This window comes from Sminthopsis crassicaudata, chromosome 5 (assembly GCF_048593235.1).
Source record: "Sminthopsis crassicaudata isolate SCR6 chromosome 5, ASM4859323v1, whole genome shotgun sequence".
NCBI lineage: Eukaryota > Metazoa > Chordata > Mammalia > Dasyuromorphia > Dasyuridae > Sminthopsis > Sminthopsis crassicaudata.
Genome location: NC_133621.1, coordinates 251,325,576 through 251,350,779, shown reverse-complemented (window position 1 = coordinate 251,350,779; position 25,204 = coordinate 251,325,576). Strand labels below are relative to the sequence as shown.

At 37.1% G+C, this 25,204-nt stretch overlaps 1 protein-coding gene across 5 annotated transcripts in view; it reads left to right on the top strand.

Annotated features, from left to right (window-relative positions):
• The first annotated feature begins 367 nt into the window (after positions 1-367).
• Positions 368-25,204, top strand: part of CSRP2 (cysteine and glycine rich protein 2) — a 37,371-nt gene continuing 12,534 nt past the window's right edge. The window contains exons 1-3 of one of the 5 annotated variants that reach the window (XM_074270829.1): positions 368-552; positions 698-817; positions 20,682-20,798. In XM_074270829.1, the coding sequence (XP_074126930.1) occupies positions 20,687-20,798 (112 nt within the window). In that variant the 5' untranslated portion in view covers positions 368-552; positions 698-817; positions 20,682-20,686. Of the gene's footprint in view, positions 553-681; positions 848-18,725; positions 18,837-20,653; positions 20,799-25,204 lie in introns of those variants that run through there. The other 4 variants (XM_074270830.1, XM_074270832.1, XM_074270833.1 and 1 more) reach the window with 4 other exon arrangements.

The window sequence follows — 25,204 nt, the reverse complement described above, 5'->3', positions numbered from 1 at the left end:
GGATCTTGGGGATTGCTTTGAAGATGCAGCAGTGTAGACACCTTTGGGTTGTTTCGTTCTTAGCCCTTTATTCCCCCAACTAGGAAAACTAGCTGCTACTTGGGCCGTATTGGGATGGGATGGTGTTGTGTCTAAGGAAGCGTGGCTTTTTTTGCCTCTGTTTTGTTTCCCCATTCCCAATCATTTCTCGCAACTCCACACAACCCGAGCATGGGGGTGGGGGCCTAGGAGGGGATTAGAAGGCCTTGACATGCATACATGCATAGATGCAAGTCCAACGTGGGAAGACGTCTCCTGGGTGACGTCAGCCAGACTGCAGGCCCGAGCCGGGAGAAGGGTTTGGTCGAAAACGCATTCAGTTGCTGCCGCTGGAGAATGGAAGAAGCGTGGAGGCGATAGGGTTCTTTGTTTCAAAGTCCCTCAGTTGCCACCAGAATCACTGGGTGCCAGGGAGGCTTGGGAATCCTCAAGCCCCTCCTGCCCTCAGCTCCTTAGTAGCAATCCATAGGATATTGTAGGGTGGGCTACTGTCTGGGACGTCCGGGATCGCTGGTAGGACATCTCAGCAGGACACTCCAGCCTGAGAGAGCGAGACAAGGCGGGGAGGGGGGGGGGGGGGAAAGGGCGCAGGAGGTGGGGGGCGGGCTTCCTGTCGGAGCTCCACCCCATCTTTAGGCTAACCTTTAAATCTCTGCAGCCGGCTCCACCCGCTAGCTCGGTTTCTTGGCTTTGCTGCAACCTTTTGGGCCGGAGGTGTAGTTGGCTGCTGCTGCTCTGATCCTACCGGCTCTGGACCTCGCTCCTACCTGTACCTGGAGTAAGTAGCCCCTGGGAGCGTCTACCTGGAGTAAGTAGCCCCTGGGAGCGTCTGGTAGACGCCGCAGCCTCCTCGGGTTTGGAAGAAGGGGAGGGTGGGAGAGGGAAGGAACGGGGCAGGGGGAAGGCGCAGATCCCACACTTTCCTTGGATTTATGGGATGGTGGAAGAACAGAGGCTCTACCGGGGACCTTCAGCCTCTCTGGCGGCCCCTTCCTGCTCGAGTCTTGCCGTCGTAGACTGAAGCGTATGGGTTCTCCTCCTTCCTCTACCCCCCTCCCACACATTTCGAGTTTAGATTCTTCTCTTCCTCTCTCTCAATCTCTCCCTTCCCGCCTCCCACCTGTCAGTGGCACCTAGCGCTTTCATCAGTCCCAACTGGGGGCCCCTGGACAAATTGCGCGGAATAGGAACTCCTCTTTTTGCCTTAAGTACTGAGGGTCGATTGGGAAGTGTATATGTACGGGTTACAGTGGTGGGGCGGGGTGGGTATGGCTGGGAGGAATCATGTTGCTAATCCTCCTTGTTGGGAGAATTAGGAAAATCCCCTGGGTTTTCCCCTCCCCCAGCTTTCCGTTCTTCGCACTAGATTCCCAGTTTTCCTTGGTGTCTCTTTGGGGAAAAGGAGACTCTTTAGATGCCGAATCTTTTTAGGATAAGTTCTCATGGATGGGCCCTGGCTCGGCGAAATAGGACCCTTTTCACTTCTTCCAGGCTCCGATGCTGCGCTGTAAAAGCTAGGATTGTGGGGAGGGGAGGGGGAGGGGAGAACTGTGCTGGAACTGTTTAATTAGGCTGCTGTGGAATTTTTTAGATGCCTTGCTGGGTCCTGGTAACAACCCTGAATTCCAAGCTGTGTGGTTAGTTTATTTTTCTGCCACAAATACTTCGAATGAGCACAATTGGATCCTGAGCTTCTGACAGTTCAGAAAGTAATTGTGAGAAAGTAGAAAGGAAGTGGCTCCATAATCCTGCTGGGACGTAGGACTGCCGTTAGAATTCTAACAATTATGCTGGCCTAAAGTACTTTGAATTTTATTTAATTTGATTTGGGTAATTCCTCACTGACTTACTTTACATTTCTATTTTTATATACTTGATTACTTCCCAAACAAGCTGTTTTTGCCAGCAGATAGAATAAGCTTTTTGTTGGATTATTTAAGAAGGGAATGTTGAAAGGAGTTAAGTCCTAATGGGAAAAAGACAAATTGATTTCTAGGAGATTGCAAGGCATCCTACTGAGTAGCCCAGATACTTTCCTACAGGAAGTCAAAGTGATTTAAATTGTACTCAGATTGGATCTGAGAAATTATCTCAGGACCTCTCAAAGTATTCCTACAGTACATACAGTGTATGCAATCACAACAATGAGGGCAGTGCTCTATGTAAACCCTAAATATAGCATTCCTGAAATATAATATCATGTGTAGTAGATGGAATTCTGGAGTTAGGATAAGGAAAACCTGAGATAGAATTTAGCCTCTGAACCTTTAGTAGCCATGTGAGCTTGAAGAAATTCCTTAATACCTCTGGACCTCAATAATCTCATCTGGAAGTTTCAATCAGTTTCAAGCTAGCTAGGTCTTCCAGTCCAATTCTATCATGTCACAGCCAAGGAAACAGGCCTGGCGATGTTATGAAATGTCTAAAATCACACAGGAAGCAAGATCCAGACCTGACAGCGGAGGCCAGGGATGATGTTTCCAAATGCAGCATTATTTCCAGAGTGCCAAGGGTTAATCTTGGGTTTCTCCCAATAGCCAAAGCAATGGGAAGAGTAGTCATTTACATAAGTGTTTTCTGGAATACTAAAAGAGCAACTACACTTTATAAAATCCTTATAGAGCACTAGAAGCAATCTTGAAAGTTATCTCATCCAATCCCGTATTTTTACATATCCGGAAATAGGCCTAGAGATACAAAGTAACTTCAAATTTTAGCAAAAATTCCTGGTCGCGTTATTGAGTTATGTCTAATTCTGTGGTTCCATGTGGGGTTTTCCTGGCAAAGCTATTTTTTGATATTTCCTTCCCAAGTTCATTTTACAGTTGAGGAAACTGAGGCAAACAAGGTTAAATGACTTGTCCAAATTCACAGAGCTAGTAAATGTCTTGAGGCCAGATTTCAATTCATGAAGTCTTCTAGACTTCATTGACTTCATTGTACTACCTAGCTACCCTCTTAATATTACTGTCTTCACCTAAGATATCTCCAATTTATCCTGTATATATTTTATTTGTATATAATTGCTTGCATGTTGTCAATATAAACGTGAGGGCAATGATTAGTTTTATCTTTCCTTGAATCTCCAGCTCTTGGTAGAATGCCTGGCTCATAGTAGGCATTTAATAAATACCATGACTTAATTGCAGGTCACAGAATTTCAAAGATAAAAGAACAGGCTTTGAATCTGGGCTCTCTGATTCCTAATCCAGCCCATTTTCCACTGTACCATGTTATGAATTAAGACAAATGAAAAAATGCAAAATACTTAACAGAACCTTCTTTGTCACTGGCTTTAGGAGCAGAAGAATTTAAAAGATAGCTAGTACCAACTTTGTAATTAGGTTTTAAAATTGACCCAAATTATATGTATGTCAAGTCAGTGTTTGGCAGTGCCATAAATTGCGGTGCAGAAGAAGGAAGGAAGGGAGGGAGGAAGGGAGGGAAGGAAGGTGATTTAACTGTCTGCTATATGCCAGACACTTCTGATAGTGCTTTATAAATATTTGCACTTAATGCTCACAACAACCCTGGGAAGTTTTTGGTATTATTATTATTTTCTGTTGAAGAACCTGAAGCAGTCAGAGGTTAAGGGACTTGTCCATACAACAAAAAAACTGTTTATGACTAAATTTGAACTCAGGTCTTCCTGGCTATATGAGGAGACATTAGAATGGGTTGGGGTTAATCCTGGAAAGATTCCTAAAAAAAGAGGAGCTCTCTTTTGGGGGGAGATTAAGCTTGGATTAGCTGAAAGAAAGAAGAGCATTCTCCACTTGAGTGGTTTTAGGTAATATAGTAATTGGGCTTTCTGTATACCAGTGTTGGTATGCAATAGGGATGCAAAGGTAAAACAAGATAAATTTCCTGTTCTCCAAAAACCTGAATCAAGGGGCAAGGCAGAGGAATATTATAAGTAATATAAGTAGAATGTAAACTCTTTGAGGCCAGGGAATATTTGGTTTTTGTCTTCCACCAGCACATTTCTCTGCATATATAATTATTTTTTGAATTAAAAGTTATACTATAAGTACTTAAAAGAGAAGTCCAAACAGACTGGTACCAGTGAGTCAAGAAAAGTTCTATCTCTTAATAAATACCTAAAGGGAATTGGAGCTAGTTCTAAGAAGCATAATTGGAGGGATAAGGATAAGATAGGGCAGAGACTAGTCTGGTTTAGCTGGAATATAAAGTACATGAAAAGCACTGATGTGCTTAACTAGAAAAGTAGGTAAAAACCTAATCTTGGACTATTAGCTGGTCTTTTATGTGTCAAAGGTGAGGATTTGAGTGACTGAGAGAATAAGGGGTGCCCTCAACTGAAATGAGGAGGTTTGGAGAAATAACAGTTTTTAGGAGATTTGGATCATGTTGAGTCTTAGGTGAAGACAGGCTGTCAGTTGAACTGTCTCACTTGGAGCCCTAGGGAAAGGTTAGGGCTGGAGATTTGGACACTGTCTGCAAAGAGGTGATAAATGAAGATGTGAGAGTGAATGAGATCAAGTAAGGAAGTCTACAGAAGAAGAAGGCATTTGATGGTGACCAACAAATGGTTTTGTTTAGGGGCAGAATCTTTTAGAGGAATGATAAAGATAGAAAAAGAATCTTGTTAAGCTTGAAAGTTTACTTCTGGTCTCAACTGCTAAATTAAATAACTCCCCCCCACCCCCCCTTCCATGATATATAGAAAGTGGAAGTTTCAGCAGTGGGGAAGGTAAGTCTTCCTTGGGTATTTATAGGACAAATTTAATTAATTTTTAAAATTGTACCTTATTTTTCAGTTAAGAAGCTTTTTCTCCCTCCAACTTGATTTAAAAACATATCCCTTGGAAGAACTATACATAACTAAGCACAACAAATTCCCACAGTAGCCTTGTCAAAAAAGTTATTTTATTCATTATCTTGAAGATAGCACCTCTTTGCAGAGATGGGTACCCCTATAACAAGCTTAATTTTCTTCTTTTTTTAAAAATTTAGTTATTTTTTTAATTATAACTTTTTATTTACAAGATATATAGATGGGTAATTTTTCAGCATTGACAATTGAAAAACCTTTTGTTCCAACTTTTCCCCTCCTTCCCTCCACCCCTTCCCCCAGATGGCAGGTTGACTAATACATTTTAAATATGTTAAAGTATAAGTTAAATACAATATATGTATATATGTCCATACAGTTATTTTGAACAAGCTTAATTTTCGAAGTGACTTTAAAATGATGTGTTAAGATCTAGTTTATTTGGTTACCTTATCAATTTTATTCTCCAACTAATCCATTTTGCTTCAAGACTCAACTCTAGGAGAACCTTTCTCACCCAAAGCATGAAATTACTTGGTGTTTATTTTGTGCACTTTATATATTACCTTCATTGTATACCTATTTTTTTCTCCTTCAGCAAGACAAACCTTGAGAGCAAGAATTATTTTACTTTTTAAAAAAATCTCTAATACTTAGCACAGAGTAGGTCATTAGATGCTTATTTGGTGAATAAATGGAATTCCTTTAAAAGAAGGGATCCAAATATTATATATAGTTTTGAAAAGGAGGAGAAGAGAACAAACATTTATTAAGTATCCATTATTTACCAGATATGGTGGAAATATCTTCATTTGAGCTTCACAACAACTGTGTGAAAGAGGTTCCCCATTTTTCAGTTGAGAAAGTAAGAAAGAGAATAAGTGATTCTCTAGTCACACAACTATTAAATGTCTGAGGTCGAATTTAAATTCAGGTCTTCTTGACTCCAAACCTAATGCCCATATGTAACTAACTGCTTTCAGTATCAATGTGTCTTGGTTTTATTTGCTAAAGGGATTTCCCCCCCCCCCTTTTTTTTTTAAATCAATGTTATAAGGGATGATTTGCTTGCTTGGGGGGGGGGGAATAAAGATTGAAAAACAAGAGAATTAATTTTTTTTCTTTAAAAATGAAGAGGTTTAAGATGAGGATCCACTTTATATTAAAGAATTCATCCTATCAAGATCAAAATGGTAAAGTCTTATCTCCTGTTGAAAACAAAACAAAACAAACAAACAAACAAACAAAAAATTCCAGAAACATTTGGTATCTAGTCTATAAGCTGAATCCACTCCAGAAAATACTTTAATCATTGCCCCAGTGGTTTGTCTTCTGAAGGAGTGGCAAATGTACTGTTGAACTTAGTAGATTTGGGTCCCTCAGATTTTAAATCATGTCAATAACTTCAACCTAATTATATATATATAATAAATGATGATTTTGTGCTTTGCAGCAGTTTTGAGTGAGAGGATGATTGTAACATTTTGGTAACCTCACCATTATAGAAGTCAGATTCAAGCTTTGTAATTCAAGAAAATTTCCCTTCTTTCCTCCTCCCTGCAAAGTCTTTGGATCTTTCTTTCCTTGACTTCTGGGTGGATTCTAAGCAAGCCTATGCTGGATAAAGTATGAGTGTTTAGAAATAAATTAATTAAGCCTTTTAAATTTGATGTTTTCTTGTGGTGACAGATTCTCCCAACTAAACTGGTTGTTCTAGATATTAAAAACAAAAGACCAGGCCTAGAAACTAGAAACATTCTTGTACTTAGACTATTTTCTGAAATGTTATCTGTAAAATGAAGTTTTATTTCTTTCCTTGCCATTCTGTAAATTAATGCACAAAGATTTGAGAAAGGAATGCAGGTCAGATTTGTTGAGTGAAAATCCATTTTTGCCATGATTGATGTCAGCTGTGGTGGTGTAGCAAGGCCAGACAGACACTTGTATAAAAAATGGAATCTTGACTTTTACACTGTGGAGCAAGGCCAAGAATGCTAAAGAAATGGCAGATGGTTTTATTAGATGTTACCGATGAGAAATGTCCAGAGTGCTGAATTTTACATTGTTTGATTTTGACTCCTGAAGATTAGGATCCCTGCCATACATGAAAAAATAGTTGCACTTTTCCATAAAATTCCATTAAAATTCATTTGAATTTCAGACTCACCAGGCTTTTGGAGGCAGACTTCATCCACTTTGCTGGGAAGCACTGTGGAATGTAGAAAGGTGGGATATTCTCTGAAGGTCTGAGTTCTACCACTTGGATAAATAACTTGACATGGGAAATAGCAAAATACAATGGAAAAAATGTTGAATTTTGCAATCAGAGAATCCACCTGGGTTAAAAATCTTTTTCTGTCACATATTACTGATGAGGGGAGCCTAAAACTGAAAGGGGGACCCCAAAACTTTCTGAAACTCCTTCAAGGAGAAAGTGTCCTTGAACTCTGGCCTCTGTAAAAGACCCCCCAAGTGCAACAGGATAAACAACTTCATTCTTTATCCTGAGAAAGGGGTACCACTGCCATTGATAACATTCACTACTGATTAAGCTCCCTATTGAAGGAAGTGAAGATTAGCCCAGAGACACTCATTTAATTCCAAGATTCTCTATTCTGATTTCAGCTCAAACTGCACCCAGTCCCCATCAAGAGCTGCTAGCCGAGGCTGCTATTATAAAAAGAGCCAACTTGGGGCTCAGTCCTTGCAGAGGACCTAATATGCCATGCCATGCTATGCCAAAGAACTTCTCTCTCACTTTGGCATAGCAGCAACCCTCTGCCCACTGAAATGATATTCTCTTTCAGCATTACCCCCTCTTTATCTCTTTCTCACCTATTTCCCCTACAAGACTTTATACTTCTCTGTCAGGATTTCTCTGCTTAGAAACTTTACTTCTCTGTCAGGACCTTGCCAGCAAGAAATTCAGTCTTTCTATTCATGCATAGTAAAGGCTGACTTCCCAATGCCAATAATAAACTTCTTTTACCAGTCTATCTTTTCAGGTTTGTAAATTCCTTTAAGAAGAACCTCTGTGCCGTCAAAAGGGGTTCCTACAACTCCCTGCCCTGCGCCGAATCGTAGGGTAATCAAGAGGACCCTGTGCTGAACCTAATCATTTGGGGATACAACCCTAAACCTCTTTGGTTGCCTGAATCCTGAACCTGTTGTGCCAAATTCATACATGGTCTAGATTTTGGTTTTCACAGATCTAAAATGAGGGGATTGAACTAGATGAGCTATTTCTAAACTTTTTGTCCTCAAGACCCTTTTGTGCTCTTAAACACAATGATTAAAGACACCCCTACAGAGCCTTTCTTTGTGTGGGCTTTAGCTATCAATATTTATTGTATTAGAAATGAAAACACCTTAGTATTATTAATATGGAAGCAGCTAGGTGGTGCAGTAAATAGAGCACCAGTCCTAGAGTCAGGAGACCTGAGTTCAAATCCATTTTCAGACTCGTATTAGCTGTGTGACCTGGGCAATTCACTTTTGTCAAGGTCCGGGCTAACTCCTCTCAAGGGCTCAGAATAAGTCCTTGCCCCATGTTGGGTGCCAAAATGTTAAGGTCCTGTTGTCTCTCAATTATAATCCTTCTCTGTGAGGGGATCTCTTTTCTGCAAATCTTTTTCTCTGTGAGCAGATTTCTTGGGAGGCTTCTGGAGCCTCCAGCCAGAGCAGAAGGTAGAATCTCGAATCCTCTTCTTTCCCTCCAAAAGTGTGGGATTGCCACATTTGCGAATCCACAGGATGTCTTCTCCTTGACCCAATCCAGACTGACTCCTCAGACTCAATGTTCCTCTTTTTATCCTCCCAGAGAATGGACTTGTGGGTATTCCCAGGGGCTTGTAGGAACTCCTACAACCAATGAACTTGGTCCTTTTAAAGGTGTGAACTAAAGGTGTGAATCCTGAGCTAGAGAATTGTTAAGTATCAACTTAGTACCTAGTAAGAAACTAACACACTTAACCCTGTTTGCCTCAGTTTCTTCATCTATAAAGTGAACTTGAGAAAGGAAATGGCAAACTGCTCTAGTATTTTTACCAAGAAAATCTCAAATGGGATCACAAAAAGTTGGACACAATGAAATGATTCAGCAACAAGAAGTATTATGAAAATAGTTTCAACCTTATAGATCCCTTGAAAGATCTCAGGGATTCCCAGGGATCTGAGGGCCATAATTTTAGAATCTCTAAGGACTCTTTCAGCTTCAATATGCTATCTGTAATTCTAGGAGTATAGAAATTGGGAAAAGCAAAACCCAGTACAGAGGGATTTCCTCAAAGTCGTACCTACACTAGATTTAAATTTGGGTTTATCTTTTGACTGCATATTCCACATTCTTCTCCCTGCATTTTGCTGCATCCATGTCAAGTTATTTACCCCAAGGTCACACAACTATTTCTGTTGAAATAGGGTAATGTTATCTTTAACAGAATATATTATAGTGTTAGAACCCCCCCAAGAAAACTAGATTTGAGACCTTAAATTGACCCAATAATCTCAAACCCCTTTTGTACATCTAAAAGACCTTTGTTTCCTTCTCTCTTGCATAACATTAGCAATGGAAATCTCTTGCAAGATTGTAGTCTCCCTGCCCCTGTCTTTGTAGTCCCTTAACAAACAGTTGCAAATATGTCAGATAAGGAAGCAAGCTAAGCTGTTTGCTGGTTTCTGTTATAAAAAGCCCTATGTCCTTTTGTTCCTGGGCCATATGATTTGGATACTGATCCTGTGTGGCCAAAGTTGACTTTTCTCCGATTAAAAATTAATATTTCTCAACTTATCTCTATATCTTGGCACAACAATAAGAAATCCCTTTTCTATTAATTAGCCAAAACCTACTAGGAGACAAAAGATAATTTCATTGTTTGGTAAATTGTCCAACTGAAAGTTCTTCCTCTTTAATCATGTTCTGGATTCCTTCTTCAGTTAAAATCTTGCATTCATGAAGCCTTTCTCAGCCTTCTTTACTACTTGTGAAGGGGAGACCCCAAAACATTCTCTGAAACCCCTTCAAGGAGAAAGTCTCCTTGAATTCTGGCCTCTGAAAAAGACCCCACCTGAGGGAAACAGTTATTTGTTTATCTCAATAAACAGCTTATCTCAATTATTTTTGTATTTATCTTATTTGCATACAGTTGTTTATAAGTAATCTCTCCCATTAGAATGCAAGTTCTTTGAAGGTAGGTACTGTTTTTGCCTTTCTATGTATCCCTAGCACCATATCTGATGATGCTTTACAGTGCTTTGTTGAGTGGAAAAAATAATGAATTTAGAGTCAAAGCTTTTAGATTCAAATCCCAGTTTAGTAATATAGTGAGCCTGACCTAGAAGATATATGAGACAATACAAATAATACTTTAGTCTCCTTGTACCTCATTTGAAAAATTGGATTTAGACTAGATGTGCTATATCTGAAGTTCCTTCTAGCTCTGGGACCATGTTTATAAATAATTTCATTATCTGAGAATAACACATTTCTAAGAGATGGACTAAATGACTGCCTGAGATGTTCTTGCCAATTCTAAACCCAATGATAGAATAAATCCCAAATCAATGCTTTTTGTTCAATGACTAATCTGATTAGTCACTTTGTGAAAGTCTGACTACTTAATGTTTACTTTAGAAGTGAGGTGTTTTGAGGCAGCTAAATAATGTAGGGGATAGAGCACTTGCTTTCAAGGTAGGAGAACCTGAGTTCAAATTTGCCTTTAAATACATGACATTAGATGTGATTGCATAAAATAGTTAAGTGTGAGAGAAATTGTAATTAAAAAAAAACTCAAATAATTTTCTGTGTGAAAATAATGATTAAAAAAAAAACCCCGCATACAAGGTTTTCAAAACTCTTTAATTTTAGTTTATGTTCACAGCAAGTTTAGATTTGTATAGGTGATATTATTGTTATTTATAGATAAGGAAAGCAACCAACAAAGCTCAGCCAGATATCTAGTAAGAGACTAGATTTGAAGTCAGGTCTTTATGCTCTGTCGATTGCACTTCTGGACATCTTTGTCATCCATATTCAGTCCCCTACAATCCTCTTCCAGGATGCTGACGGTTCTCTCTATCACAAGTCTATGGCCTGAATCACTTCATTGTTGAAAAAAGCCAAGTCCAACAGAATTGATCATCATATAATCTCGTTGCTGTGTTCTCTTGGGTCTGCTCACTTCACTTAGTATCAGTTCATGTAAGTCTTTCCAGGCCTTTCTGAAATCATCCTGCTAATCTTTTCTTATAGAACAATAAAACTCCATAACATTCATATACCATAACTTATTCAATCATTTCTCAACTGATGGACATTCTGCTACAAACATTTTTGCATATGTAGGGCCTTTTCCCTTTTTTATGATGGGATATAAATTCAGTACAGACCCTGCTGGATCAAAGGGTGTACACAGTTTGAGAGCCCTTTGGGCATAGTTCCAAACTGTTTTCCAGAAGGTTAGATCAGTTCACAAGTCTACCAACAATATATTAGTATCCCAGCTTTCCTATATCCTTTCTAACATAGATCATTATCTTTTCTTGTCATCTCTGAGAGGTATATAGTGGTACCTCAGAGTTATCTTAATTTGCATTTCTTTAATCAATAGTGATTTAAAGCATTTTTTCATATGACTAGAAATGGTTTTAATTTCTTCTGCTGAAAATTGTCTGTTCATGTCCTATCCAGACACCTTTGGTATTCCTTTAAGGCCCTCTGGTAAGCACATAAAATTTTGGAAAACACTGTGAACTATTGGGATTTTTCACACCTTTCCCTATGTGCCTCTTCAGCAAGTGCTTTCATGTATATACCTATTCACTTATGTTTTGTCTATTGAATGAACTTCAGGAATCTTAGCAATTGTTGGCAGAGCTCAGTCAGCCAAAGGGTATTCAAGAGTAGGAGTGACCCATGAAGCCTTGAGGAATGAATACCTGATTATAATCATGGATTATGCACTTAACTAAATAGCTGTAGTGTTCCCAGTGCAGGCCGAAAAGCCCAAGTATTATTTGTATCTTGCTATTTAATATCAAGATCAAGTTTCATTCCAAGTTTCAACAATAGGTCAACTGTCTTATAGGAAAAGTAAGAGTGATTTATAGTACCAGAAGCATAAATAAAACTTTTAGATTTAATTTTGTTTTCAGACATGGGTATATTATTGCTTATGTAACAATGGAATGGTACCTTTTTCTTAATTCTGAAAATCATCTGTTTGGTCCTGCTTTCATACTAAAATTTCTCATGGATAAGTATGGAAAATACTAATCTAGGAATGTACACCATTGGCAAATATCAAATCAAACTGGATTGTTTAAGCAGGAAGGGAATGTTGTAATCTGAACCCAATTTCCTGGACTAATTTGATGATCCCTTCTCAGGAGAAACCTGACCCTAAAGCTAATGCACACCATTATGAGTTCTAAGAATGACTATAGATCATGAGTTGATCTTAACCAGTTAGAATAGTGAGACTGAAGTTCATTCCCTACATTATCTAGGATAGAAAACTCTTCTTTAATTTCTATTAGTAGCACTGACATCTAGTAGTCTTGAAGCAGGAGGGAAACTGTTCCCTTTATTGAGCTGTGTTCCCTTTAAGATTATCACTCTGAGATTGTATCCCCTTTTCTTATCTCTGAGATCAGAATCTCCCAGGCTCCAAAGCGTCTAGAGACAGGGTCCATCTTCCCTGGATGAGAGAAGTAATACTATTCAGGAGCAAATCAACTCCCATAGAAATTCTAAATTCTTATTCAATTGAGGAATCCTGGTTTGATCAGCTTGGGGTACCCCAGCCCCCACCAACATGCACATATAACAGCTTCCCTCAGCTAAGGCCTTTGTAGATGGTCCAAGCAATTTGCTAGGACCCTGCCTACTGAGCATTCTCTTAGCGCCAAAACTCCATTTCCCAATATATCTCTGCCACTATAGAAGTCAGTCTCTCAGCAAACTGGTTTCTATCCAACAATAAACTTTCATTTTGCAGTTAATAATTTGGAAATAAGTGAATTCTTCACTTTTAAATCTGTGGCTGATTAAAGGGGATGCTAACAACTCTCTTATTGCCACTAACCTCATCACCACCAGGAATTGAGGGGATTCAAACCTTATCATCTTCACCTAGTCAAAGAGCTTTAAAACTGGATTTTCTTTTCTCAAAAGTATTTTATTTTTCCAATTACATGTAAAGATTTTGAGTTATTTTTTCTCCCTCTTCTTCCCAAGACAGTAAGCAATTTGATATAGATATGCATGTACACTCATTTTAAACATATTTCCATATTAGTCATGTTGTGAAAGAAAAATTGGAACAAAAGGGGAAAACCATAGGAAAGAAAAAAAGCAAACCAAAAAAAGGAAAAAAAGAAAATTTCTTTCTCTCTGAATTCAAATGGCCATAACAAAGAAATAGATTGAGAAAGAGGGTCTTTTTTCTGTAATGAAGTAGCCTTTTAAATTGATGATATAACAAATAGGTCTCTATGGGTACCTGCTGATAGACAATCAATAAACAGATAACAATCAATCATTTATTAAGCATTTATTAAATGCAGGCACTGTGCTAAGCACTGAGGATGAAATGAAAGATCAGAACAAATAAGGCTAGCAACATGCAAATGGATATGTAAGTTCAAAATACTAGATTTCTAAACAAATTTTAGAGGAAGTCTGTTAGAATTCTTACTAGCTGCTAAGTCAGTGGAATTGAAACAATGTTTGTTTAGCAAGATGCTTAACAGTTCTCTAGATGTAATGAAGGAAAAAAGACTTTGAAGGAGACAATAAAGGATTTAGACTTTAATACCTGGCTGCATGCATTTCGGGTGATTACTGCATTTGAAACTAAGGCTGCTTCCAGAAGCCTCCCAAGAAACCTGCTCCCAGAGAACATTCATCTTTAGAGGAGAACATTATAGAAGTCGCCATTGGTATGATGGTGATTGGAGGAGGAAGGGCCTCTTGAAGGTGGTAGTATTTGTGTTCAGTCTTGAAGGAATGCTAAAGGCAAATATGTCAAACAGATACTTAAACAATCAAATAAACAAAAGACTGTCTTCCTTTTTTGACTGTACTGGGTTTCATTTCTAAGGGAAGGATTGGCTTTTCATTTTGTTTTCAAGAACAGATTGTTTCTCAAGAACAGCAAGAGTAACAGCATATTATCTAAAACTACATATGTGTCTATATGTTGGAATGTTGATTGTTAAGAAATAAGGTCTTTTTATTCTGCTTGAGTAGACACATAGGAAGGGAGGATCATAAATGTTGGCTCATGCAGAGGTAACTGAGGATCTGGGCTTCCAGCCTCCTAGTGACTTCAGGCTTTTGTTCAAGGACCATCCTGACCTGCTCAAAAAATGGTTTGTGATGCTATGAAATAAATTCTGGACTCTATTCATTCTTACTGACAGCCCTAGAACAAAGGGATAAAGCTATATTGTTGCCTCCATTTGTTGACTTTCATCATGGAAAAATATTCCAGATTAGTGAAGCTTAGAAACTTCAATTATCTCCATCTGGAGGAGTGACTATTGTAGTTATAGTAAACCTTTGTGCATGCAAATGGACTTGTCACAGTTATGACTATTGATGATACAATTACTTTAAATCTTTATTTTTTCTTTTTTTAAAATTAATTTTATAATTATAAAATTTTTTTTGACAGTAATTTTTTTTTTAATAACATTATCCCTTGTATTCATTTTTCCAAATTTTCCCCTCCCTCCCTCTACTTCCTCCCCTACAGGACAGGCAATCCCATACATTTTACATGTGTTACAGTATAACTTAGATACAATATGTGTGTATAAATCCAATTTTCTTGTTGCATATTAAGTATTAGATTCTGTAGGTATAAGTAACCTGGGTAGATAGACAGTAGTGCTAACAGTTTACATTCACTTCCCAGTGTTCCTTCTCTGGGTGTAGTTGTTTCTGTCCATCATTAATCAACTGGAAGTGAGTTGGATCTTCTTTATGTTGAAGATATCCACTTCCATCAGAATACATATTCATACAGCATTGTTGTTGAAGTGTATAGTGATCTTCTGATTCTGCTCATTTCACTCAGCATCAGTTCATGTAAGTCTCTCCAAACCTTTCTGAATTCATCCTGCTGGTCATTTCTTACAGAGCAATAATATTCCATAACATTCATATACCATAATTTACTCAACCATTCTCCAATTGATGGACATCCATTCATCTTCCAGTTTCTAGCCACTACGAAAAGAGCTGCCACAAACATTTTGGCACATACAGGTCCCTTTCCCCTCTTTAATATTTCTTTGGGATATAAGCCCAATAGCAGCAATGCCGGGTCAAAAGGTATGCACAATTTGATAACTTTTTGGGCATAGTTCCAAACTGCTCTCCAGAATGGTTGGATTCTTTCACAACTCCACCAACAATGCATCAGTGTCCCAATTTTCCCACATCCCCTCCAACATTCATCATTATCTTTTCCTGTCATCTTAGCCAATCTGACAGGTGTGTAGTGGTATGTCAGAGTTGTCTTAATTTGCATTTCTCTGATCAGTAGAGCTTTGGAACACTCTTTCATATGAGTGGATATAGTTTCAATTTCATCATCTGAGAATTGTCTGTTCATATCCTTTGACCATTTATCAATTGGAGAATGGTTTGATTTCTTATAAGTTAGGGTCAGTTCTCTATATATTTTGGAAATGAGACTTTTGTCAGAACCTTTAACTTTAAAAGTATTTTCCCAATTTGTTACTTCCCTTCTAATCTTGTTTACATTAGTATTGTTTGTACAGAAACTTTTTAGTTTGATGTAATCAAAATCTTCTATTTTGTGATCAATAATGATCTCTAGTTCTTTGGTCATAAATTCCTTCCTCCTCCACAGATCTGAGAGGTAAGACTATCCTCTGTTCCTCTAATCTATTTGTGATCTCATTCTTTATGCCTAAATCATATGGTGTTAAGTGTGGATCCATATCTAATTTCTGCCATACTAATTTCCAGTTTTCCCAACAGTTTTTTTCAAATAATTTTTATCCCATATGTTGGTATCCTTGGGTTTGTCAAACACTAGATTGCTATAGTTGTACCCTTTTTTGTTCTTTGTACCTAATCTGTTCCACTGATCTACTGGTCTATTTCTTAGCCAATACCAAATGGTGTTGGTGACTGCTGCTATATAATATAGCTTTAGATCAGGTACAGCTAGACCACCTTCATCTGACTTTTTTTTCATTAATTCCCTTGAAATTCTCGACCTTTTATTCTTCCATATGAATTTTGTTGTTATTTTTTCTAGGTCATTAAAATAGTTTCTTGGGAGTCTGGTATAGCACTAAATAAATAAATTAGTTTGGGGAGTATTGTCATCTTTATTATATTCTTTTGGTCTATCCATGAGCACTGAATGTCTTTCCAATTATTTAAATCTGACTTTATTTTTTGTGGCAAGTGTTTTGTAATTTTGCTCATATAATTCCTGACTTCTTTGGTAGATGGATTCCCAAATATTTTATACTCTTGACAGTTGTTTGGAATGGAATTTCTCTTTGTATCTCTTGCTGTTGCAGTTTGTTGGTGATGTATAAAAAATGCTGAGGATTTATGTGGATTTATTTTGTATCCAGCAACTTTGCTAAAGTTGTGAATTATTTCTAATAACTTTTTATTAGAATCTCTGGGGTTCTCTAAGTATACCATCATGTCATCTGCAAAGAGTGATAGTTTGATTTCCTCATTACCTACTCTTATTCCTTTAATCTCTTTCTCGACTCTTATTGCTGAGGCTGGCATTTCTAAAACAATATTGAATAGTAATGGTGATAGTGGGCAACCTTGTTTCATTCCTGATCTTACTGGGCAAGGTTCCAGTTTATCTCCATTACATATTATGCTTACTGACAGTCTTAAATATATGCTCCTGATTATTCTAAGGAATAGTCCATTTATTCCTATACTCTCAAGCGTTTTTAGTAGGAATGGATGTTGGATTTTATCAAATGCTTTTTCTGCATCTATTGAGATGATCATATGGTTTTTATTAATTTGATTATTAAAATGGTCCATTATACTAATGGTTTTCCTAATATTAAACCAGCCCTGCATTCCTGGTATAAATCCTACTTGATCATAGTGTATTATCCTGAGGATGATTTTCTGAAGTCTTTTTGCTAATATCTTATTTAAGATTTTAACATCAATATTCATTAAGGAAATTGGTCTATAGTTTTCTTTCTCAGTTTTCGATCTACCTGGTTTAGGTATCAGTACCATGACTGTGTCATAAAAGGAGTTTGGTAGGACTCCTTCATCCCCTATTTTTTCAAATAGTTTATATAACATTGGGGCTAATTGTTCTTTAAATATTTGGTCAAATTCACATGTAAATCCATGTGGTCCTGGGAATTTTTTCCTGGGGAGTTGATTAATAGCTTGTTCTATTTCTTTTTCTGAAGTGGGACTATTTAAGCAATTTATCTCCTTTGTTAATCTAGGAAGCCTATATTTTTGGAGGTAGTCATCCATTTCACTTAAGTTATCAAATTTATTGGCATAAAGTTGGGCAAAGTAATCCCTTATTATTTCTCTAATTTCCTCTTCATTGGTGGAAAGATCCCCCTTTTCATTATTAAGACTAACAATTTTATTTTCCTCTTTCCTTTTTCTTTTCAGATTTACCAAAGGTTTATCTATTTTTTTGGCTTTTTCATAAAACCAACTCTTGGTTTTATTTATTAATTCAATAGTTTTTTTTACTTTCAATATTATTAATTTCTCCTTTTAATTTTAGTATTTCAAGCTTGGTTTTTGGTTGGGGGTTTTTAATTTGGTCTTTTTCTAGCTTTTTAAGTTGCAGGCCCATTTCATTAATCTTCTCTTTCTCTAATTTGTTCAAATAAGCCTCTAAAGATATAAAATTTCCCCTTATTACTGCGTTAGCTGCATCCCACAAATTTTGGTATGATGTCTCATCGTTGTCATTATCTTGGGTGAAATTATTAATTGTTTCTATAATTTGCTATTTCACCCAGTCATTCTTTAAGATGATATTATTCAGTTTCCAATTACTTTTTGGTCTATTTCCCCCTAACTTCTTATTGAATGTAGTTTTTATTGCATTGTGATCTGAGAAGACAGCATTTATTATTTCTGCCTTCCTGCATATAATTTTGAGATCTTTATGTCCTAATATATGGTCAATTTTTGTATAGGTTCCATGAACTGCTGAGAAGAAAGTATATTCCTTTCTATCACCATTCAGTTTTCTCCAAAGGTCTATGATACCTAGTTTTTCTAATGTTCTATTTACCTTTTTAATTTCTTACTTGTTTTGTGGTTTTATTTGTCTAATTCTGAGAGTATAAGGTTGAGGTCTCTCACTATTATAGTTTTGCTGTCTATTTCTTGCAACTCTCTTAACTTTTCCTTTAGAAAGTTAGATGCTATACCACTTGGTGCATATATGTTTAATATTGATATGGCTTCATTGTTTATACTACCTTTTAGCAGGATAGTTTCCTTCCTTATCTCTTTTAATTAGATCAACTTCTGCTTTTGCTTGATCTGAGATAAGGATGGCAACCCCTGCTTTTTTTACTTCATCTGAAGCCTAATAGATTCTGCTCCAGCCTTTTACCTTTACTCTGTATGCATTTCCCTGCTTTAAGTGTGTTTCCTATAAACAACATATTGTAGGGTTATGACTTTTGATCCAGTCTGCTATCCGCCTCTGTTTGATGGGACAGTTCATCCCATTCACATTTACAGTTAAAATTACTAATTCTGTATTTTCTGCCATCATATTATCCCCAGATTATGCTTTTTTTTTAACCCTTGACCCCCCTGAACCCCTTACCCAATATTTAATTTATAGACCCCACTTGTGACACGCAGCCCTCCCTTTTTAGTATCCCTCCCCCCTCCTTTTAAGTCTCTTCCCCTTTATTGTACCCTTCCCTTATTCCCCTTTTCCTTTTCCCTTTTCCTCTCCCCCCTTTTAATGAGGTGAGAGAGAATTCTCTGAAAAACAAATATGTCAATTATTTACTCTTTGAGCCTACTCTGATGAGAGTAAGATTCACACAATGTTTCTCCCTCTCTCTAAATTCCCTCAGATGTGGTAGCCTCTTCCTGGGATGTAGTTTCCCTCTTTTTATCACTCCTTCCCCTTTTTCTGATACTATCCCCTTCCCTTTACTACTTCATTTTTTTTTTTTTTTTTTTTAATATATTATATCAGTAAAATCAAATTATCCATGTGGACTTTCTGTATATCCACAACAGAGATACAGTTCTCAAGAGTTCTTTTTACCTTTTTCTGCTTCTCTTTCAGTCTTGTACATGTAGATCACATTTTTTGTTTTAGTCTAGTTTTTTTCTTAGAAACAAATGGAATTCCTCTGTTTCGTTAAATGACCATCTTCTTCCATGGAAGAAAATGCTAAACTTAGCTGGGTAGTTTATTCTTGGTTGCAATCCTTGTTCTTTTGCCTTTCTGAATATCAGGTTCCAGGCCCTTCGATCCTTTAATGTGGAGGCAGCCAGATCTTGTGTGACCCTTATTGTGGCACCTTGATATTTGAATTGTTTTTTTTCCTAGCTGCTTGCAATATTTTTTCCTTAGTTTGGTAGTTCTGTAGCTTAGCCACAATGTTCCATGGAGTTCTTTTTTTAGGGTCTTTTTCAGAAGGTGTTCGATGAATTCTTCAATGCCTATTTTCCCTTCTGTTTCTATTATCTCTGGACAGTTTTCTTTGATGATTTCCTGTAAAATAGAATCTAGTCTCTTTTTTTTGATCATAGTTTTCGGGAAGTCCAATGATCCTCAGATTATCTCTCCTAGATCTATTTTCCAAGTCTATAGATTTTCCCAGTATTTGATATTATTCTCTAGCTTTTTATTTTTTTTTGTTTTGTTTGACTGATTCTTGGTTTCTCAATGAATTATTCATTTCTATTTGTTCTGTCCTGATTTTTAATGAGTTATTTTCTTCATTCACATTTTTAGTTCTTTTTGTATATGCCCAATTGAGTTTTTAAATGAATTATTTTGCTCTGTTGAAATTTTTTCCATTTCACTAATTTTTTTTTAGTGAGTTATTTTCTTTTTCCAATTCAGAAATCCTACTTTCTTGAGACGTTTTTATCTTTTCCAATTCAGAAATCCTATTTTCTTGAGAATTTTTTATCTTTTCCAATTCAGAAATCCTACTTTCCTGTGATTTTTTAACCTTTTCTAATTCACAAATTTTGTTTCTCTGAACCTGCTGTGAATTCTTTATTTTTTCCAACTCAAATTTCAGAACATTGTTATTCTCTATCATAGCTTCTCTTTCCTTTCCCTATTTTTCTTCAAACTCTCTTAACTTTTTAATAGTCTCTTCTAGGATAGAGTTATGTGTTGGGGGGCAAGTATCATTCCCCTTTAGGGTGTTATCTGCCGACTCTCTGCTGTTAGCTTCCTCGGGGTTGGATACCCGCTCTTTCTCTGTGTAGAAAGTGTCAATCATTCCCTTCAGCTTCTTATTCATTGTTAAAAATCTGTTGGGGTTTGCCCTTGGGGTAAGAAGTTTATTTATTTATTTGCCAGCTTCCTCCCAGACTGGATGAATGCAGCTTCCTGTGCCTGGGCTAAGAGAGAGCTCTGGGAGAAAGTTTCCCTCCCCCCTCCCTGGATATGCCTCAGAGGTGATTAGTACGGCTGCGCTGTGAGGAATGCCCAGTGAAGGACCCTGCTGTGTGGTCTAGCAACTGCCCTGAGGTTTAAGGCTGAACAGTTCTATTTCTGTTTTAGTTAAAATCTGATTCCCAAGATATTACAGACATGTTCCTTTTTTCCCCTCTCTCTAGTAAAAATGCCCAACTGGGGAGGTGGTAACAAATGTGGGGCCTGTGGAAGGACTGTGTACCATGCTGAAGAGGTGCAGTGTGATGGAAGAAGCTTCCACAGATGTTGCTTTCTGTGCAGTAAGTAACCTTTCTCTATTGTGACCTTATCTATTAGGGGTTCAGTGGTATAGAGAGTGAAGTATGAAGTATTGTAACTCAGCTCTTCCTGATATAATCTCCCTTCAGCTCAGATTTTATCTTCTGAGGAAGCTTTTCCCATCCTGTCTTCTCTCTGAGATGCTCCTTCCATTTAATCTCTATCTCTCTCTCACACACTGTGTACACACACAGTGTGTGTGTATGTGTATGTGTATGTGTGTGTTTTTCTCTACCAGTGTTAAAGAGGCTTCTATTTGGAAGCTGTAGAGTAGTTTTGCACTCTGCACCAGCAAAGGGCACAAGCTCTTAGATAATCTACTACAAAGAGGAGAGGGGAAGATGAGGGGGAGGAAGGAGGGAAGGAGAAAGAGAGAGGGAAGGAGGAAGGAGGGAAGGACAAAGAGAGGGAGGGAGGAAAAAAGGGAAGGAGGGAGAGAAAGAAAGAAAGAGAGCAATCTTCCCTACTAGAATGTGAGCTTCTTGAGGGCAAGTGTTTTTGTCTTTCTTTATATCCCAGCATTTAGCTCTATAGCTGGCACATAGTAAAAGCTCTTTAAATAATTCTGTTGACTAATTTTATTGACTGATTGTATTAGTATAGGGAGCCTCTTTAACTGGTAGTTCCTTCTTCCAGTGAAATCCTTTTCCTATCTCCTCATTTAACTTAGGTCAAACACTTGACGTGGATAGGATTTCCTGGCTCTGGGAGCTTCATCTAGCTTCATCTAGCTCATAGACCTAGACAGAACTAGAAGGGATCTTTGAGGTCAATTAGTTCAACTTTTGTAGAAAAGGAATGGGAGTTCAGATCCTGCCTCTGACACATAATATGTATGGGATTATAAATTAGATATTTTCTATCCAGCCTAACCTCCTATTTTACAGAAGAGGGGGTAAAGCTAACTTACCTGAGGTTACATGGAAAGGAGCCTACATTTCAAGCTGAAAGAGACTCTTTTGAGCCATTTAATTCACCCTCAAAGTTAGGGTGACAAGGTCACCCTAATATTGACATATAGTATTGAACTAAGATGCTCTTGACTCAATTCAGTGGTTCTTTCTAGTCTATCAAGTTATATGATTTTTTTTAACAATCTTCATTCCCCTCCCCTACCTTGTTTGAGCCTTATAACCACTCTGGGAGACAGGTGCTATTATTATCTTCCTTTTAAAAATGAGGAAACTGAGGTAGACAGAGGTTAAATGACTTGTCCAGAGTCATAGTAAGAGTATCCAAGATAAGATTGGAACTTGGGTCTTCCTGATTCCCAGTACAGTGATCTGTCCACCATTTAGTTGGTGGCTACTAAAATAGATAGGATAATCTGTCCATAACCCTATCCATCTAGCTTGGTAGGTTATCTAAGAGCCAATGCCCTCAGCTGGTTCAAGTCTATGATAGATCAAGACTATTCTATAGCTTCCAAGAAGTAGCCTCTTTAAACACTGGCAGAGAAACACACACACACACACACACACACACACACACACACACACACACACACACACAGAGCATACAAAGCCAAAGATGCTTTCATTCCTTGGGTACTTCTATAACATGTAAAGTGGAGTTGTTAATGGTAAGTATGAGGCTTCCTTATCAACTCTGACCACTTCAATAAAGACTCTACTACATGCAGTTTACCAGGAAGAGATGCAGAAATAAGGAAAACAAGTTTTCTTTTCCCTGTGGAACCCATAGCCTTGTAGGGACTACACAGGCAGGCAAATTCTAGATAAGGCACTGGATGGTGGAATTTCATCAATCTAAGGAGATTTTAGTGAGCAATTTCCACTACAAATGGAAGATGACACCTCCTTTGTAACTTACAATCTTAGATGTTAAAAGCATCAAGAAGAGTGCTTTATTTAAGGTCATACAACTAGCATGGGTTAGAGGCAGGATTGGAATTCAAGTCTTCCTGGGACAAAGGCCACCTTTCTACTATTTATTCTATGCTCACTTTCAATAGCATATTGGCTATTTATAATATTGCATATTACTATTATTGTTGTTGTTTAGCAGTTCAGTTATATCTGACTCTTTGTAATCCCAAATGTAATGCCATTTCTTTTTCCAGCTAACTTTATAGAAGAGGAAATTGAGGCAAATAGGTTTAAGTGATTTGCTCAAGATCAAACATCTAGTAAGTATTTGAAGCTGGATTTGAATTTAGATCCTCCCAACTTCAGGAATGAGACAGTCAACAGAGAAAGGGACTAATTAAGGGGAATCAGGAAAGACTTCCTGATGGTGGAATTTGAGCTGAGATTTATAGAAAGCCAGCAAAGCTAGGGGGAGAGATGAGGAGGGAGAGCATTTCAGGAAAAAGGGATAATAATCAGTGAAAATGTCTATAGTCAGAAGATGGTATGCCTTCTGAAGAATAGCAAATGAGCCTATATATGTTTGCAAAGGATGGGGTGGAATGTAAGGTGTAAGAAGACTATAAAGTAGAAGGAATCCAAGTGATAAAGGAGGATTTTATTTGATCTTGGTGGTAAGAGGGACCCTTAGAATAATCTTAGAGTAGAGGAGTAATGTAGTTAGAGCAGAGCTTTAGAAAGATCACTTTGATTCTTGAGTAGACAGCGGATTGGATGGAGACTTGATAGAGAAATATTCCAATTACTTATAAGTATTATTAATAAGTAATAATACTCACAAGTATTATTAATAGTATTAGTTTTTGTAACTTAAATTGTAGATTTCTTTCTTGAAGGACACACACATACTTTGAAAAAAGAGTGCCATACCAGTGTTGGGTGGTAATGTTAATGAGTTCATTCCCAAACTAGTATGTAACAGATATTTGTGAAGAAACTATACAATAATTTTCCTATATACGGAAGATAGTAAAAATTGATGAGAGATGCCAGTAAAGATTTGATTCAATTTTAGAGATCTTTTTTCTTAATTAAAAGAAATTGCACTTATTCTGATGTATTTTGTTGGTAAGGGAAATAAGGAAAAGATAGTACACATAGTAGACATTTATTTCAACAAAAGATTGCAGCTAAGATTTAGCTGGTTTATTCAACTTCATGATTCTTAAACTCCTCTTCAAAAGGCTTATATAATATTGTCTGACTGGATCTACTTCATTGGTTTGCTGGAAGCTTTTCTAGCTTCATCACTTTTGAGCATAACTAGATTGAATGACCTGATCTTATAGAAAATTCTCATTGCAAAAAATCAAAAGCAGCACTATCTTTGCTGCCCATCTCTCTATCATAGGAGAAAGTTCTCTTTATAAATTAAATTTAGCTATGTTTGCTTTTCCTCTCTAGCCGTCTCTTATTCACTCTTCTGCCTCACTTATTACCTTCCAGACTTTTAAGTTCCAACTAAAAACCCATCTTCTACAAGAAGCCAAACCCTCTTAATTCCAGTGGCTTCCCTTTATTAATTTTTTCCTTTTAATCCTATATATGCCTTGCTTTGTACATATTTATTTGTCTTTCTATTGGATTCTAAGTTCATTGAGGGCAGGAACTGTCTTGTGTCTCTTTTTGTAGTTCTAGCATTTAGCACAGTTCCTGGCACATAGTAGGTGCTTAACAAATGTTTATTGAGCAACAGATTGATTGATTGATAGGAAGTATGGTTTGTTGAATAGAGGGCTAATTTTGGAGTCAGGAATATATAGAGTTCAGGTCCTGCCTCTGACACAAAATATGTATGGGACTGTAAATTAGCCCCTCATCTTCTTAGTGCCCCCTGACAAGTTACTGAGTACAGATGCCAACATGAAGCAGGTAAAGTTCACTGTCTCATCAGAAGTTTCCCATGCCAATGACATCATAGGCCCCAAAGATAAAAATCTCAATTCTAACTTTCAATTAAATAGTAATTTTACTGCATTTTAAAGGGTAAAGAAAGAAATGTCTCATTTGTTAAAAGTAAAATTTAAAATTCCTGATGACAGTAAAGAGTTGATTCAATTTCAGGGATCTTTTTTCTTAATTAAAGAAAAATATACTTATTTTGATTTATTTCGTTAATAAGGGAAATAAGGAAAAGACAGTACACACATAGTAGATGTTTATTACAACAAAAGATTGCAACTAAGATTTAGCTGGTTTCTTAAACTTCATAGCTCTTTAACTCCTCTTCAAATAAGCCTTTTGAATATTGTCTGACTGGATCTACTCCATTAGTTTTCTGGAAGCTTTTCTATCTTCATCACTTTTGAACATAACTAGATTGAATGACCTGGTCTTATAGAAAATTCTCATTGCAAAAAATCAAAAGCAGCACTACTTTTGCTGCCCATCTCTTTGTCATAGGAGAAAGTTCTCTCTATAGATTAAATTTAGCTGTCCTTTTGAAAGAAAAAATAAACCAGTAGAACATTTATTTCTTCAATTAAAAAAAAATTATA